The 15656-nt window shown below is 37.8% G+C and overlaps 1 protein-coding gene across 1 annotated transcript; it reads left to right on the top strand.

The window, feature by feature from the left end:
* Positions 1–672: 672 nt before the first annotated feature.
* On the top strand, positions 673–15076 carry LOC142533039 (uncharacterized). Its single transcript, XM_075639630.1, has 6 exons — positions 673–983; positions 1548–1710; positions 1798–1974; positions 2163–2246; positions 14184–14265; positions 14367–15076. The coding sequence occupies exons 1-6, from the start codon at positions 688–690 to the stop codon at positions 14822–14824; spliced, it is 1260 nt and encodes a 419-aa protein (XP_075495745.1). The 5' UTR covers positions 673–687; the 3' UTR covers positions 14825–15076.
* Positions 15077–15656: the final 580 nt, after the last annotated feature.

The following is a 15656-nucleotide window of genomic DNA, read 5'->3' as shown; positions in this document are numbered from 1 at the left end:
AATATATATAAAGTTTCGGTATGCCTTTCAAATACCATAAATTAAAGGATATCGATACAAAGTATCAAACAATGCCTCGATCAAGACTCGACAGCCCATTTGTTTGTTATATTATAAACGCACAATGGTTGGCAGCCAAGTGGATCTCGTGGAACAATAACCATAAAATTATTAAATTTATTTATTTATTTTGGAGGAGTAAAGAGGATTAGATTAGATTCTTGCCACAAGAACATTGGCGGTCAATTTATTTGCTTCCGTGTGCATCTTTAATTCCAAAAATTGGCAAGACATTGTTTTTATTGGGAGGGAACTCCAATAAAAATTGACATTGGGTTAAGTAAAGCTTGCCCGCAGAATTATTTCAGCCAGGTTCCCACCTTTCGCGTTCCTGTCATCCTTATCACGTTAATCTTCTGTTTTTCTGTAATCTGTATCTTCCCTTTTGGGTTGATATCTTCGTTTATTTTATTCGTATTTCTGTAATTTTTTGTATATACTCTTCGCTTTTCTTTCCCTTTTTTTTGTTTGTTTTTTCAAATTTCTGTTATTTGTTAAAATCCCTTTTAATGTTTCCTTGATATGAGCTTTTGACTTCTGCCATTTCGGAGACCAGTTTGTAAAAATCGCAGTTATGGCGTTAGTTGAGGCGTTCTTGGAGATTTTGGAGAGGCCCACGATTGGGCGATGATTTTAGGGATGATTCAGCTGCTAGGGCCTGTTTGGATTGCTTTTCTTGTTGGTGTAACGGTGGGGTGGGCTTGGAAACCTAGGTGGGCTAGTTTAGGGAATCGTAAGTTTGAATTTTCAGCTCCTTCTTCACCTTCTTCTCATATCCCTTCTCCTGTTAATGGTTTTGTTTCAACCAGCAAAAGTGTGGTTTCTAGCAATGTTAAAATTCAGAGTTCTGGGTCTTGTTTGTTCAATAATGGATTGGAAAAGGCGCAAGTAGCATTGCCTCCTGTTGAAACTGCTGTTGGCAGGTAATCTTTTGGTAAATGTATATATTTTTGTTTTTTTGTTGGTTCATTTCTTTATTAAGCACTGGTAATACATTGGCCAACTTGTATTATGTTGATTTATCATGTTTGAATTTTGTTTTTTTGTTTTGGTTTCATCTTGTTTATATGAACTGACTTGAATGTATGAAGTTTATATATTTGTTGCCATGTATGTTTCATTAGGAAGCTAATTGCATCAGTTATGAATGGTTCGGTAGATATGCATATTTTAAACTCCGAAGTCCTGATATGATACTGCTTTGAGTGCATAAACAAAATAATTTCTCATTATGCATCGTTGTGTGCAACCTGAAGTTGTGTATCCGCATTGGATGTCAAAAGGTTTATGTCGTGTGATTTTGAGACAAGGATGTCTTAAACTTGGATGCCCAATCGGTTCAACAACAGAAGAATCCCAATTAGCTTAGTATAATAATATGAAAACGTCATTTTACCCTTTCCATAGTAGATACACACGAAATGAGATTGAAATTTACTTTTCAAGTTGGTGGTAAGTTTCTGACACAATGTGTGATTCTTTGATAGTTCATCAGAATCAAGAAAAAAAGATAGTGTTGTGGTTATGGATGAAGATTTGGAACATTTGTGTCACCTTGTTGAAAGGAAAGATGGAGGTCCATCATGGAAGCATGTGTTCAATCGATCAACTCATGATATGAGCTACCAAGCATGGCAGAGAGATCCTGAGGTGCCAAATGCCCTATTTTACAATATCTGAGACCGTGGTTATTTTTGCTTCTGTAAGATCTTGAATCATACATTTTAGGTTTGCCAGACTGGTCCTCCACAATATTGCAGCAGGACTGTTTACGAGGATGCAACTCCAGAATTAGTGAGGGATTTCTTTTGGGATGACGAGTTTCGACTAAAGTGGGATGATATGATCCTACATGCTTCAATTTTGAAAGAATGCCCTACGACAAGAACAATGATCGTCCACTGGATACGCAAGGTTGGGAAATTAAATTAATTTTCTATGTGAACCTGAAATTTGTAATTCTCGTGATAGCATATCAATAATCACTTAGGGTCCACTGTTTTTTACTACAAGGCCCTGGTTCAACTAAAAACTCAGTAAAATTGTTCATGAATGTTATTGATGTGAGATCACATAATTGATTTCTGACAAATTGTGCGCAGTTTCCCTTTTTCTGCAGTGACAGAGAATACATAATTGGCCGTCGAATGTGGGAATCAGGACGATCATATTATTGTGTAACAAAGGTAAAGCCATGGATGCTTTTGATTTGGTTCTTTTCTGATTATGTATCAACCCAATGATTTGGAGTTGATCTTGTTGGATCTCGGTTTTCTACACGCCCAAACGCAGCGGAAGTTTTAAAAATTTTATTTTATTTTGACATTCAAGATGTGTTTTGTTTTGGGCGCTCGTATGGTTTAAACATAAACATTCATAGGATGTTAGAAAATTATACCTTTGTGAATTAATCACGTGGCTCCAACTAATCCGATATAAACGGATTAGCTCTTGATGAATCCCTTCAAACTTTCTTCAAGAACTCTTTATTTCAATCTTCTAATCAGGTCCACGACTAGATGATTTGTTCCTCTTCTAATTTGCACTAGAAAAATTAGAAGAGATTTTACGTTGGAGATTAAGAACGAGACACGGCTCAACCAAAACCCTTTTGATGGAGGCCGAAATTTTGAGAGGAGAAGGGAAGAGATTTTCGAAAATTGGAGTCCAGTGGAGGCTAGGGTTTTTTTTCGAAAATTATGAATGAATTGTGTCTAATCCTAAGCATAATACACATATATATATATAAGCTTAGGGCCCATTAATTAAATTAAACACTTAATGGGCTTAATCAATTAATTATCCTAGTCCAACTAGTTTAATTAATTAATTAATCTTTTAAAGTCTAATTAAGAGTTTTATTAATATATATGTTGGTCTTGTACTCCTACAAGCCCATAAATTATAAATTCAACTCTTTGAATTTATCACCTCCAAAATTTAATATTTAATAAACTCAACTTTTGAGCTTAATAAATTAAATACATTATAAATTCAACATTTGAATTTATCATTTAAATTATAAATTCAACTCCTTGAATTTTATCACCTCCAAAATTTAATATTTAATAAACCCAACTTTTGAGTTTAATAAATTAATTATCAAATTTTATAAATTCATCTCCTTGAATTTATTCTCTCCAAATTTCATAAATTCAACTTCTTGAAGTTACTATATCATAAATTCAACTCCTTGAATTTATTTTCTCAAAATTTAATTATCATAAATTCAACTCCTTGAATTTACTATATTATAATATAAATTCAACTCCTTGAATTTATTCTCTCAACGGGAACAAACGATCCAGTTGCTTGTGTGACCCTCAATGGTTCAGGGATACAGCTAGCCGTGGGTTCACAACTCTTTGTGATTCAGGACATAATCCTTTATTCGGGCTTACCTTGTTAGCCCCATTCTTTTCATCAACACCTTGATCAAGAATGTCAGAACTCATTTCTGATTGCACCCATCGGATCATAGTAAGAGCGTCTAGTAGCATCGCCCCATGATCCCCTAGGTATCACTGATAGTGCCTGCAAGAACCAGTCGATTATGATTAACGTACAGTACGGTCCCTTCATCTCAAATATCCCGATCGAATCTGCAACCATTGGTTCATCGAGGGTTGCATATTAATTCGTTAACTATGTGATAACTATAATAGTGGCATCGCGTGTACTATTGGAGAACTCCTTCTCCAACGTACATGTCATACTCTGGCCAGAGATTCCATGCACTATTATTACATCAGATCACATAGGATATCCACACCCGTAGTGAGTGGTGAATCCCCGACTACAATGCACTGGCTCCTATATGTGGTCCGCTACTGTACCCAACCTCGCCACCTGATGACTCTCCTGGAGCCGGGTAAACGAGGTCAAAGCACAGCCCTAGCATATAGAGCCTCAGTGTTGTCCCGGGTTGTAAGGACTAATAGTGTACAATCATAACCACAGACTTATCCTCTCGATGAATGATAACCACTTGGAAAGTCCGAGGGAGGGCTGTTCGGTATAATCATCATATGACTACCCATCTGCATGTTTGGACAACTCCATGCCCTTACCAAGAAACGCAGTACACAACATCACAGATGCTAGTCTCGAGCTCAAGCGACCTTTATCCATGTTTTAAGCGGCTGAATCGACTAGAAACGAAATTTAGATCATACAGTGTTTACAAACGAGTTTCAACATCGAATTACGATTCATTTGTATTAAAGTATAATCAAGGACTTTATCTATGCTATTTGCATGGTTATACAGATAAAGTATAACAAGATCATAAAAAGTTTAATTATATTAAAATAAAGATTGTATATTTCACTTGAGTCAATAAATTCCCCAGCCAACCGTTGGCTTGCAGGGCATCTACTCTACAATCTCTCACTTGCCCTAGAGCCAACTACCCTTAATCCCATTGCTTCGCGATGCTTTTCAAACAATGGTCCTGGCAAGGGCTATGTAAGTGGATCAGCAACATTATTTGCAGAGGGGACTCTTTCAACTGATATGTCTTCTCTTCCCACCATCTCCCGTATGATGTGGAACTTCCTCAGTACATGTTTGGATCGCTAATGAGACCTTGGTTTCTTTGCTTGCGCAATGGCACCAGTGTTGTCCCAGTACAACGGGACTGGATCAACTCCATTAGGAATAACGCCCAACTCTTGGACAAAATTCCTCATCCAAACTACCCCCTTGGCTGCATCAGATGCATCAATGTATTCAGCTTCAGTGGTGGAATCCGCAACGGTGTCTTACTTGGAACTTTTCTAAGAGACAACTGCACCATTAAGCATGAATACAAAGCCAGAGGTCGATTTCGAATCATCTACGTCACATTGGAAGCCAGAATCAGTGTAGCCTTCCAATTTCAATTCTCCACCCCAGAGACCATGAACAAGTTCTTAGTCTTTCTCAAGTACTTAAGAATATCTTTCACGGCCTTACAATGACATTGGACCAGGGTTTGCCTGATGTCTGCTTGTAACACTCAGAGCGTAAGCAACATTAGGACGTGTCTATATCACACCATACATGATACTACCAATGGCTTACAGCAATGGAATTCGTGTCATCATCTCTATCTCTTCATCAGTTTTTGGGACACATTGCCTTAGATAGGAGTAATACCATGACACATTGGTAAGTATCCTCTCTTGGACTCTTCCATTGAGAATCGTTTTTATAATGGTATCGATATAGGTTGCTTGGGGTGAGTCCGGAGCATCCTTTTGATCTATCCCTATAGATTGTTGTAGTCCCAATAGCATAGGATGCTTCACCCAGTGTCCTTCATGGAGAATTTACTTGCCAACCATACTTTAGTTGATTGCAGTAATCCTACATCATTCCCATAAGCAGGATATCAACATAAAGTACTAGGAATGTCACCCCGCACTCCCACTAACTTCTTGTACACGCATGGTTCCTCAGGATTCTTAGCAAAACCAAACTCTTTGATAGTGCTATCAAATCTGAGGTTCCAACTCCTTGATGCCTGCTTGAGACCATATATTGATCTCTGAAGTTTGCATACCTTATGCTCACTTCCTACTGATGTGTATCCCTCGGGTTGAGACATATAAATTTTTTCTTTGATGTCTCCATTATGGAATGCAGTCTTTACATCCATTTGTCATATCTCATAGTCATACCATGCTGCTATGGCTAGTAGTATTCTAATGGACTTAAACATAGCAAGTGGTGAAAAAGTTTTCTCACAGACAACTCCTTGCCTTTGAGTATAACCTTTTCCAAGCAGTTTTGCTTTGAAGGTCATTACCTTCCCATCCGCCCAAGCTTTCTTTTGTAGATCCATTTGCACCCTATGGGAACGATTCCCTCAGGTTGATCCACCAATGTCCAGACTTGGTTTGAATACATAGAGTCCATTTCTGACTGCATGGCTTCAAGCCATTTGGTTGAATCAGTATCAGATATTGCTTCTTTGAAATTCATTGGATCACATCCAACACAAGCTCATCATGGCCTTGTTCATGAAGAAGTGTATATCTTGCAGGTGGTCTAATAACCCTATCAGACCTTCTAGAAGCTTGTACCTCAACTACTGGTTCTTGGGAAATGGGTTCAACTTCTATAGTTGAGGGAGTATCTTGAATTTCTTCAAGTTCTATCATCTTGTCTTTTCTATCTAATAGAAATTCCCTTTCCAAAAAGGTGGCATTTCTTGAAACAAACACTTTTGCTTCATTGGGATGATAGAAATAATATCCAACAGAATTCTTTTGCTGCATGTTTGGACATCTCTATTCTCTTACCAAGAAACGCAGTACACAACATCACAGATGCTAGTCTCGAGCTCAAGCGGCCTTTCTCCCTGTTTTAGGCGGCTGAATCGACTAGGAACGAATTTAGAATATGCAGTGTTTACAAATGAGTTTCAACATCGAATTACGATTCATTTGTATTAAAGCATAATCAAGGACTTTATCTATGCTGTTTGCATGGGTATACAGATAATATAACAAGACCATAAAAAGTTAAATTAAAATAAAGATTGTTTATTACTTGAGTCAATAAATTCCCTAGCCAACCGTTGGCTTGCAGGGCATCTACTCTAACAATCTCCCACTTGCCCTAGAGCCAACTACCCATTAATCCCATTGCTTCGCGATGCTTTCAAACAATGGTCCTGGCAAGGGCTATGTAAGTGGATCAGCAACATTATCTGCAGAGGGGACTCTTTCGACTGATATGTCTCCTCTTCCCACAATCTCCCGTATGATGTGGAACTTCCTCAGTACATGTTTGGATCGCTGATGAGACCTTGGTTCCTTTGCTCGTGCAATGGCACCAGTGTTGTTCCAGTACAACGGGACTGGATCAACTCCATTAGGAATAACGCCCAACTCTTGGACAAAATTCCTCATCCAAACTACTCTTTGGCTGATCAGATGCAGCAATATATTCAGCTTCAGTGGTGGAATCCGCAACGGTGTCTTACTTGGAACTTTTCCAAGAGATAGCCGCACCATTAAGCATGAATACAAAGCCAGAGGTCGATTTCGAATCATCTACGTCACATTGGAAGCTAGAATCAGTGTAGCCTTCCAATTTCAATTCTCCACCCCATAGACCATGAACAAGTTCTTAGTCCTTCTCAAGTACTTAAGAATTTTCACGTTCCAATACATTGGACCAGGGTTTGCCTGATATCTGCTTGTAACACTCAGAGCGTAAGCAATATCAGGACGTGTCTATATCACACCATACATGATACTACCAATGGCTGACGCATATGGAATTCGTGTCATCATCTCTATCTCTTCATCAGTTTTGGGACACATTGCTTAGATAGAGTAACCATGACACATTGGTAAGTATCCTCTCTTGGACTCTTCCATAGAGAATCGTTTTATAATGGTATCGATATAGTGGCTTGGGTGAGTCCGAGCATCCTTTGATCTATCTATAGATTTGTATTCCCAATACGTAGGATGCTTCACCCATGTCTTTCATGGAGAATTTACTGGATAACCATACTTTAGTTGATTGCAGTAATCCTACATCATTCCCATGAGCAGATATCATCAACATAAAGTACTAGGAATGTCACTGCACTCCCACTAACTTTCTTGTACACACATGGTTCCTCAGGATTCTTAGCAAAACCAAACTCTTTGATAGTGCTATCAAATCTGAGGTTCCAACTCCTTGACTCCTGCTTGAGACCATATATTGATCTCTGAAGTTTGCATACCTTATGCTCACTTCCTACTGATGTGTATCCCTCAGGTTGAGACATATAAATTTCTTCTTTGATGTCTCCATTGAGGAATGCAGTCTTTACATCCATTTGCCATATCTCATAGTCATATCATGATGCTATGGCTAGTAGTATTCTAATGGACTTAAACATAGCAACTGGTGAAAAAGTTCCTCATAGTCAACTCCTTGCCTTTGAGTATAATCTTTTGCAACCAGTCTTGCTTTGAAGGTCACTACCTTCCCATTCGCCCCAAGCTTTCTTTTGTAGATCCATTTGCACCTATGGAACGATTCCCTCAGGTTGATCCACCAATGTCCAGACTTGGTTTGAATACATAGAGTCCATTTCTGACTGCATGGCTTCAAGCCATTTGGTTGAATCAGTATCAGATATTGCTTCTTTGAAATTCATTGGATCACATCCAACACAATGCTCATCGTGGCTTTGTTCATGAAGAAGCGTATATCTTGCAGGTGGTCTAATAACCCTATCAGACCTTCTAGGAGCTTGTACTTCAACTACTGGTTCTTGGAAATGGTTCAACTTCTATAGTTGAGGGAGTATCTTGAATTTCTTCAAGTTCTATCATCTTGCCTTTTCTATCTAATAGAAATTCCTTTTCCAAAAAGGTGGCATTTCTTGAAACAAACACTTTTGCTTCATTGGGATGATAGAAATAATATCCAACAGAATTCTTTGGATATCCTACAAAGTAGCACAAAGTGGATCTACTATCCAATTTGTCTCCCACTGTCTGCTTCACGTAAGCAGGACATCCCCATATTCTCATGTAAGAATATTTGGGAGTTTTTCCATCCATATCTCATATGGTGTTTTATCCAATGCTTTAGTATGGACATTATTCAACAACATTGCCGCAGTTTCAAGCGCAAAGCCCCAAAACATGTAGGCAATTCAGTGAATCCCATCATATCGAACCATGTCCAACAAGGTTCGCTCGACGTTCAGAAACACCATTCAATTGTGGTGTTGCTGGTGGAGTCCACTGTGAGAGAATCTCATTTCTTTTAGATAACCAAAATTCAGCACTCAAGTATTCTCCACTCGATCAGATCGAAGTGTCTTAATACTTCTTTCTAGCTGTTTTCTACTTCAGATCTGAATTCTTTGAACTTTTCAAATGCTTCAGATTTGTGTTTCATCAAATAAACGTACCCATACCTCGAATGGTCATCAGTAAAGGTAATGAAGTAGGATGCCCATATTTTGTGCTAACACTTAGCGGGCCACAAACGTCTGTGTGGATCAAATCCAGTAGACCATGCGCACGTTCCACGTTTCCATCGAATGGAGTCTTGGTCATTTTTCCTTTTAGACAGACTCACAAGTAGTAGAGAATTTATGTCTGACAAGTCAAACATGCCTTCTCCCACTAGTTGTGCATCCTTCTTTGGGAAATGTGACATAGTCTAGCGTGCCATATTTGTGTGGATTTGGATCATCTAACTTTATTTTGTTTGTTGTTGAAATCATGTTTACTTGGACATTCACTTATCATTTCCAGAACATTTCTGGCACATATAATTTCTTATGTCCGGACTTCTGCAGTGAAATAAATATGTTTTACTTTTAAAGTGTCTTTCAGAGTTTGCCTCTTATTGGGATTGTTTTTCTTGTGAGGGGCGAACATTTCTTTCCCTTACCTTGTGGTCATTTTTCGTCCGACGAAAGGCCCATTATAAAAACAACAATTTTTCTTATTTTATGGTGATCTCATAAGTCATAAGCATATTGATAGCTCTTCAAGGCTATCAAATATCTTATTAAACTTGAAGTTCACCATAACCCCGTCAAATGAGGAATAAAAGACAACAAATTGATGTTATCATAACTTGTTAGGAATCACATATTCCAGGCACCACATTCTCAATAAGCCAGTCATACGTACACCACGCTCATGGGCCAAAGCCCTCTTGCATGTGTAGTCATGAGCTCCTTGAAAGTGGTGTGCATAGTTTCATGCACCATGCAACTCTTGCACGTGCATTCGAATGTCAGCAGCATTCAAATTTCCTCAAACTGTCCCTACAGTTCATTTGACATAGAAGCGAGCATGTTACACTTTAGCTGTACTATGGTCTACCATCTTGCATGCTTTGTCAGTTCAGCAGGACTGACATAGTGTGTATGTCATTTTCTCCGAATTCAGAACAATTTTCCCAACCAGTCTTGAAAATTAGATTCGATTAGCTTGTTAATAAAAATGGATTACGTGACGAAATCGAAAATATACTGATATGGAAACAGAATAATGGTTGCTGATTATTTTAAAATAATTTTAAGATATAAAATATGGATTTCATTTTATAAATTCCCTCCTACTATTTTGACATTTCCACCACCCTCTGATGAAAAAGGGAAATCGTATTTCCTTAGTGGCACGTAGAGTCCAATTAGCCAATTATAATCCCGAATAATCATCCAATTATAATTTCTAAAAGGTAGAGTCCAATTGCATCCCTATGCAACCTCCGCGTGTTTTGCCTCACGTTTAATAAGGACCCAATAATATGACGTCGTTTATTTTCGCGTGTCAAACCAACCCATCAATATTGAATTGTAGTAGACGGTCGCCATGAGTTCCCCCAATAATATGAGCCGAAGTCATGGGAGTTCCACTCAATTCACATCATATGTCCGGTGGAAGTCACAGCTTTCCGGCGTACAGGCCTCCCCAATAATATGAGCCAGACACTGTCCGCGGGTAGCGATCAACATGCAACCACGGTTGATGGAAGGCAAGAAAAATTAAACTCTTTTAATTTTTACTTTTTGGTTTGATATAAATTTTGAATCATATTCAAAATGAGGGATTTTAATTTTAAAATTGTCTCATCATTTTAATTTAAAAATCGCGTGCCACGAGTTTGTATGTTTGCCGGATTCATGCAACTATATTATTAATAATATACATACATGCATACTACTATATATCACATATATCATAATATGACATTCAACAATAAATAAGGATGATCGATCGCCAACACTATTAGATCCATGTGAGCCATACATGGATCCAGGTCCAAACCTAGGTGAATGCAGGGATGCAAATGCAACTATTACAGAGCTTCCAATATTTTACATGTCTTCATCTCGTTCATCGGGCCCACCATCTTCCAGTCTTGATCTCCCACTATTTCTAATAATTACATTTAAATAGCCATGGCACATAAGGGATACATCTCATGGGGTGGGAACGGGCCATAAACCAGGCCCACTTTAATAATATCAAATATTAAAAACGAATAAAACAGTAAAATATCCTAACATACACCTAACACATTGGTCAAGGCTCTCGATCATCCTTCATGCATTTAATATCAAATATTAACATCAATTTAATTAAACAATTTAATTAATTGATAAATCATATATCTAATAATTTTATCACTAACCACCACAATTATTAAAGAATTTAATAAATTAAATAATTAAATCAATAAAATTGATTTTTGTAAAACTCATTTTACCATAAATAATTAAAATCATTCTAATTATTTATTTTACAAGAAAATTATTAATTTTCTAAAAATCAATTTTCAAAATAAAAATTGAACCAATTTTCAAAATATCAATTTTACCCAAAAATTTGAAAATCGAAAATTGCACCCTAGGCCCAAACAATTCAGCCCACATCCAGTACGTTCCCGAGACGATCCCGGGCAGCCGCCCTCGCTGCCCGAACGTTTCGGGCAGCGGCAGCGGCTCGCGCGCACAGGCGCGCGCTGGCGCGCCGCACGCCGCGCGCCGTTGTGCGCAGGCGTCCGGCGCCTGCGCTCCCGTTGCGCGCAGGCGTCCGCGTCTGCGCGCCCTGCGCGCACGGACTGCACGGAACAGTTCCGGGCAGATTTAAATTTTTTTTTGTTCCGAAAATCTGGAAAAAAATAAATTTTCGTGGTGCTAAATTTTCTGAAAAATTTTCTTGTGTGGTTAGAAATAAATTATTCAATATCAAACCATACGATTTAGAAAAAACTTGGCTCTGATACCACTGTTGGATCTCGGTTTTCTACACGCCCAAACGCAGCGGAAGTTTTAAAAATTTTATTTTATTTTGACATTCAAGATGTGTTTTGCTTTGGGCGCTCGTATGGTTTAAACATAAACATTCATAGGATGTTAGAAAATTATACCTTTGTGAATTAATCACGTGGCTCCAACTAATCCGATATAAACGGATTAGCTCTTGATGAATCCCTTCGAACTTTCTTCAAGAACTCTTTATTTCAATCTTCTAATCAGGTCCACGACTAGATGATTTGTTCCTCTTCTAATTTGCACTAGAAAATATAGAATTAAGAACAAGATACGGCTCAACCAAAACCCTTTTGATGGAGGCAGAAATTTTGAGAGGAGAAAGGAAGAGATTTTCGAAAATTGGAGTCTAGTGAAGGCTAGGGTTTTTTTTCGAAAATTATGAATGAATTGTGTCTAACCCTAAGCATAATACACATATATATATAAGCTTAGGGCCCATTAATTAAATTAAACACTTAATGGGCTTAATCAATTAATTATCCTAGTCCAACTAGTTTAATTAATTAATTAATCTTTTAAAGTTTAATTAAGAGCTTTAATAATATGTATGTTGGTCTTGTACTCCTACAAGCCCATAACATACACCCATTACATTTAATTTAAATATATTATAAATTCACATTTGAATTTAATATTTAAATTATAAATTCAACTCTTTGAATTTATCACCTCCAAAATTTAATATTTAATAAACTCAACTTTTGAGCTTAATAAATTAAATACATTATAAATTCAACATTTGAATTTATCATTTAAATTATAATTCAACTCCTTGAATTTTATCACCTCCAAAATTTATATTTAATAAACCCAACTTTTGAGTTTAATAAATTAAATTATCAAATTTTATAAATTCAACTCTTTGAATTTATTCTCTTCAAATTTCATAAATTCAACTTTTTGAATTTACTATATCATAAATTCAACTTCTTGAATTTATTTTCTCAAAATTTAATTATCATAAATTCAACTCCTTGAATTTACTATATTATAATATAAATTCAATTCCTTAAATTTATTCTCTCAACGGGAACAAACGATCCAGTGCTTGTGTGACCCTCAATGGTTCAGGGATACAGCTAGCCGTGGGTTCACAACTCTTTGTGATTCAGGACATAATCCTTTATTAGTTGGCCTCATTCTTTTCATCAACACCTTGATCAAGAATGTCAGAACTCATTTCTGATTGCACCCATCGGATCATGGTAAGAGCGTCTAGTAGCATCGCCCCATGATCCCCTAGGTATCACTGATAGTGCCTGCAAGAACCAGTCGATTATGATTAACGTACAGTACGGTCCCTTCATCTCAAATACTCGATCGAATCTGCAACCATTGGTTCATCGAGGGTTGCATATTAATTCGATAACTACGTGATAACTATAATAGTGACATCGCGTGTACTATTGGAGAACTCCTTCTCCAACATACATCTCATACTCTGCCAGAGATTCCATGCACTATTATTACATCAGATCACATAGGATATCCACACCCGTAGGTGAGCGGTGAATCCCCGACTACAATGCACTGGCTCCTATATGTGTCGCAACTGTACCCAACCTCGCCCACCTGATGACTCTCCTGGAGCCGGTAAACGAGTCAAAGCACAGCCCTAGCATATAGAGCCTCAGTGTTGTCCCGGGTCGTAAAGACTAATGGTGTACAATCATAACCACGGACTTATCCTCTCGATGAATGATAACCACTTGGAAAGTTCGAGGGAGGGTTGTTCGGTATAATCATCTTATGACTACCCATCTGCATGTTTGGACATCTCCATGCCCTTACCAAGAAACGCAGTACACAACATCACAGATGCTAGCCTCGAGCTCAAGCGACCTTTATCCATGTTTTAGGCGGCTGAATCGACTAGGAACGAATTTAGATCATACAGTGTTTACAAACGAGTTTCAACATCAAATTACGATTCATTTGTATTAAAGTATAATCAAGGACTTTATCTATGCTGTTTGCATGGGTATACAGATAAAGTATAACAAGACCATAAAAAGTTAAATTATATTAAAATAAAGATTGTATATTTCACTTGAGTCAATAAATTTCCTAGCCAACCGTTGGCTTGCAAGGCATCTACTCTAACAGATTTACCATTTTGAATTGGCTTAATCACGTGTTCTCTGATCATGAAAAAATGTATTCATCAAAATACGCATAGTTATGTGCTATACGAGTTTCAGAAATTGCATCAAAACCAAATAAATCTTGGGCACATCCCCATAATATCCGGAGCTATTGTGTTATAACGTTCTTCTTACTTGAGGTTCTTATGATGAAGTTTGATCGCCCTTCTGTAAACCAGGGAGTTCCTTACCCTTCTGTTCAAAGGCGAGTTAAACCAAGGCGTGTTGATCTTTACTATTCTAGTTGGTACATTCAAGCAGGTATATTATGAAAGAATGCTGCATCATTTACTTAAAATCCTGGGTTAGAGTTCATTTTTCTCTCGAAAATGTCTGAATTTTTTTGTTTTCGAATGGAACAGTTGAGTCGAGGCAAGGGAACGGGCAACTGTCTGCATGTGAGGTGGTGCTCTTCCATCACGAAGACATGGGGATTCCATGGGAAATTGCAAAGTTTGGGATACGACAAGGTATGTGGGGTGCAGTCAAGAATATCGAACGTGGCTTCCGAGCATACCAAAAGCACCGAGCTTCTGGAGCTCCCCTCTCCCACCATGCTATCATGGCTCAAGTAAACACAAAGATCGACCCCGACTATCTCAAGATTTTCGAAGGTGATGAAGACTCGAAAGAAACACAACTAGTGGCTTCAACTGATGAGAAACAAAAGGGTGTGAATATTCCGAAACTCCTAATATTTGGTGGGGTGATAGCTGTTGCTCTCAGTCTCGATCGGGGGCTTCTGACCAAGACACTCGTATTCGGTGTTGCTCGGAGATTTGGCAACATGGGAAAAAGAGCATTGCCTCGGCCTAGTTGAGGTGGAACAAATTTTACCAGCAAGCATTGATGTGTAGCTGTTGCTTGTTTCTGGGACAAAAAGTTGCCGGAATGCCATATACAATACAACACACTGAAAATGTTTTTAGCTAGATTGATTAGTGGTAACATTCAAAATTATGTCATGCCTCTTTTTCCGTCATAATTTTGATTGTTGTTTACTTATCTCAGATGTAACTTTTGATTCTCGTGAAACTAAAACTGTAGTGAATGATGATTATTGCTCAAAAATCTACCGAACATCAGTCCCCAACTTGTCATGTTCTTGACATTTGTAGTTGGTCGTAACGAAACAAACTCATTTTTTTAGATTTCAAGTCAGAATTCTCACCCGATTTTGTTTGTGCATTATAGGATAGGGAGTAATCATATGCCCTTCAGAGCAATATGTAGAATGAAGTTCACAGATTGGCTTTGTTCACCCCTTCATGTAATTAGGGACTTCCGACGAAGCCTTCTATATTATAATAATAATAAAAGAAAGAAGGTTTAACATAGAAAATAGTACAAAAAAATGTCATTGAAAGATGAATGTACTATATTATACAGGAAAACTGATACCCTCTACTGGTAGAATTATTTGATCGTGTAGATCTCTCATATTTTATGAGAGACCGCACATCCTGTAACGGGGAGCCGAGAACCCTGTTTTTTCCGCGCTAAGCCGGGCTGAGTTCATAGGGAAACCTATATTATTTTCGAAACTGAATAAGCCATCGAATTGTGGTGCCACCTTTGGTATTTCGGAAGCCTTCACTGTCTTCTGGGCTTTTCCAACGAAACTGCTAACTGAAGCCCCTAATCCACCGCCA

The sequence above is a fragment of the Primulina tabacum genome, chromosome 18 (genome assembly GCF_025594145.1).
Source record: "Primulina tabacum isolate GXHZ01 chromosome 18, ASM2559414v2, whole genome shotgun sequence".
NCBI lineage: Eukaryota > Viridiplantae > Streptophyta > Magnoliopsida > Lamiales > Gesneriaceae > Primulina > Primulina tabacum.
The sequence above is the reverse complement of the archived record's forward strand: the minus strand, read 5'-3'. Positions and strand labels throughout refer to the sequence as shown.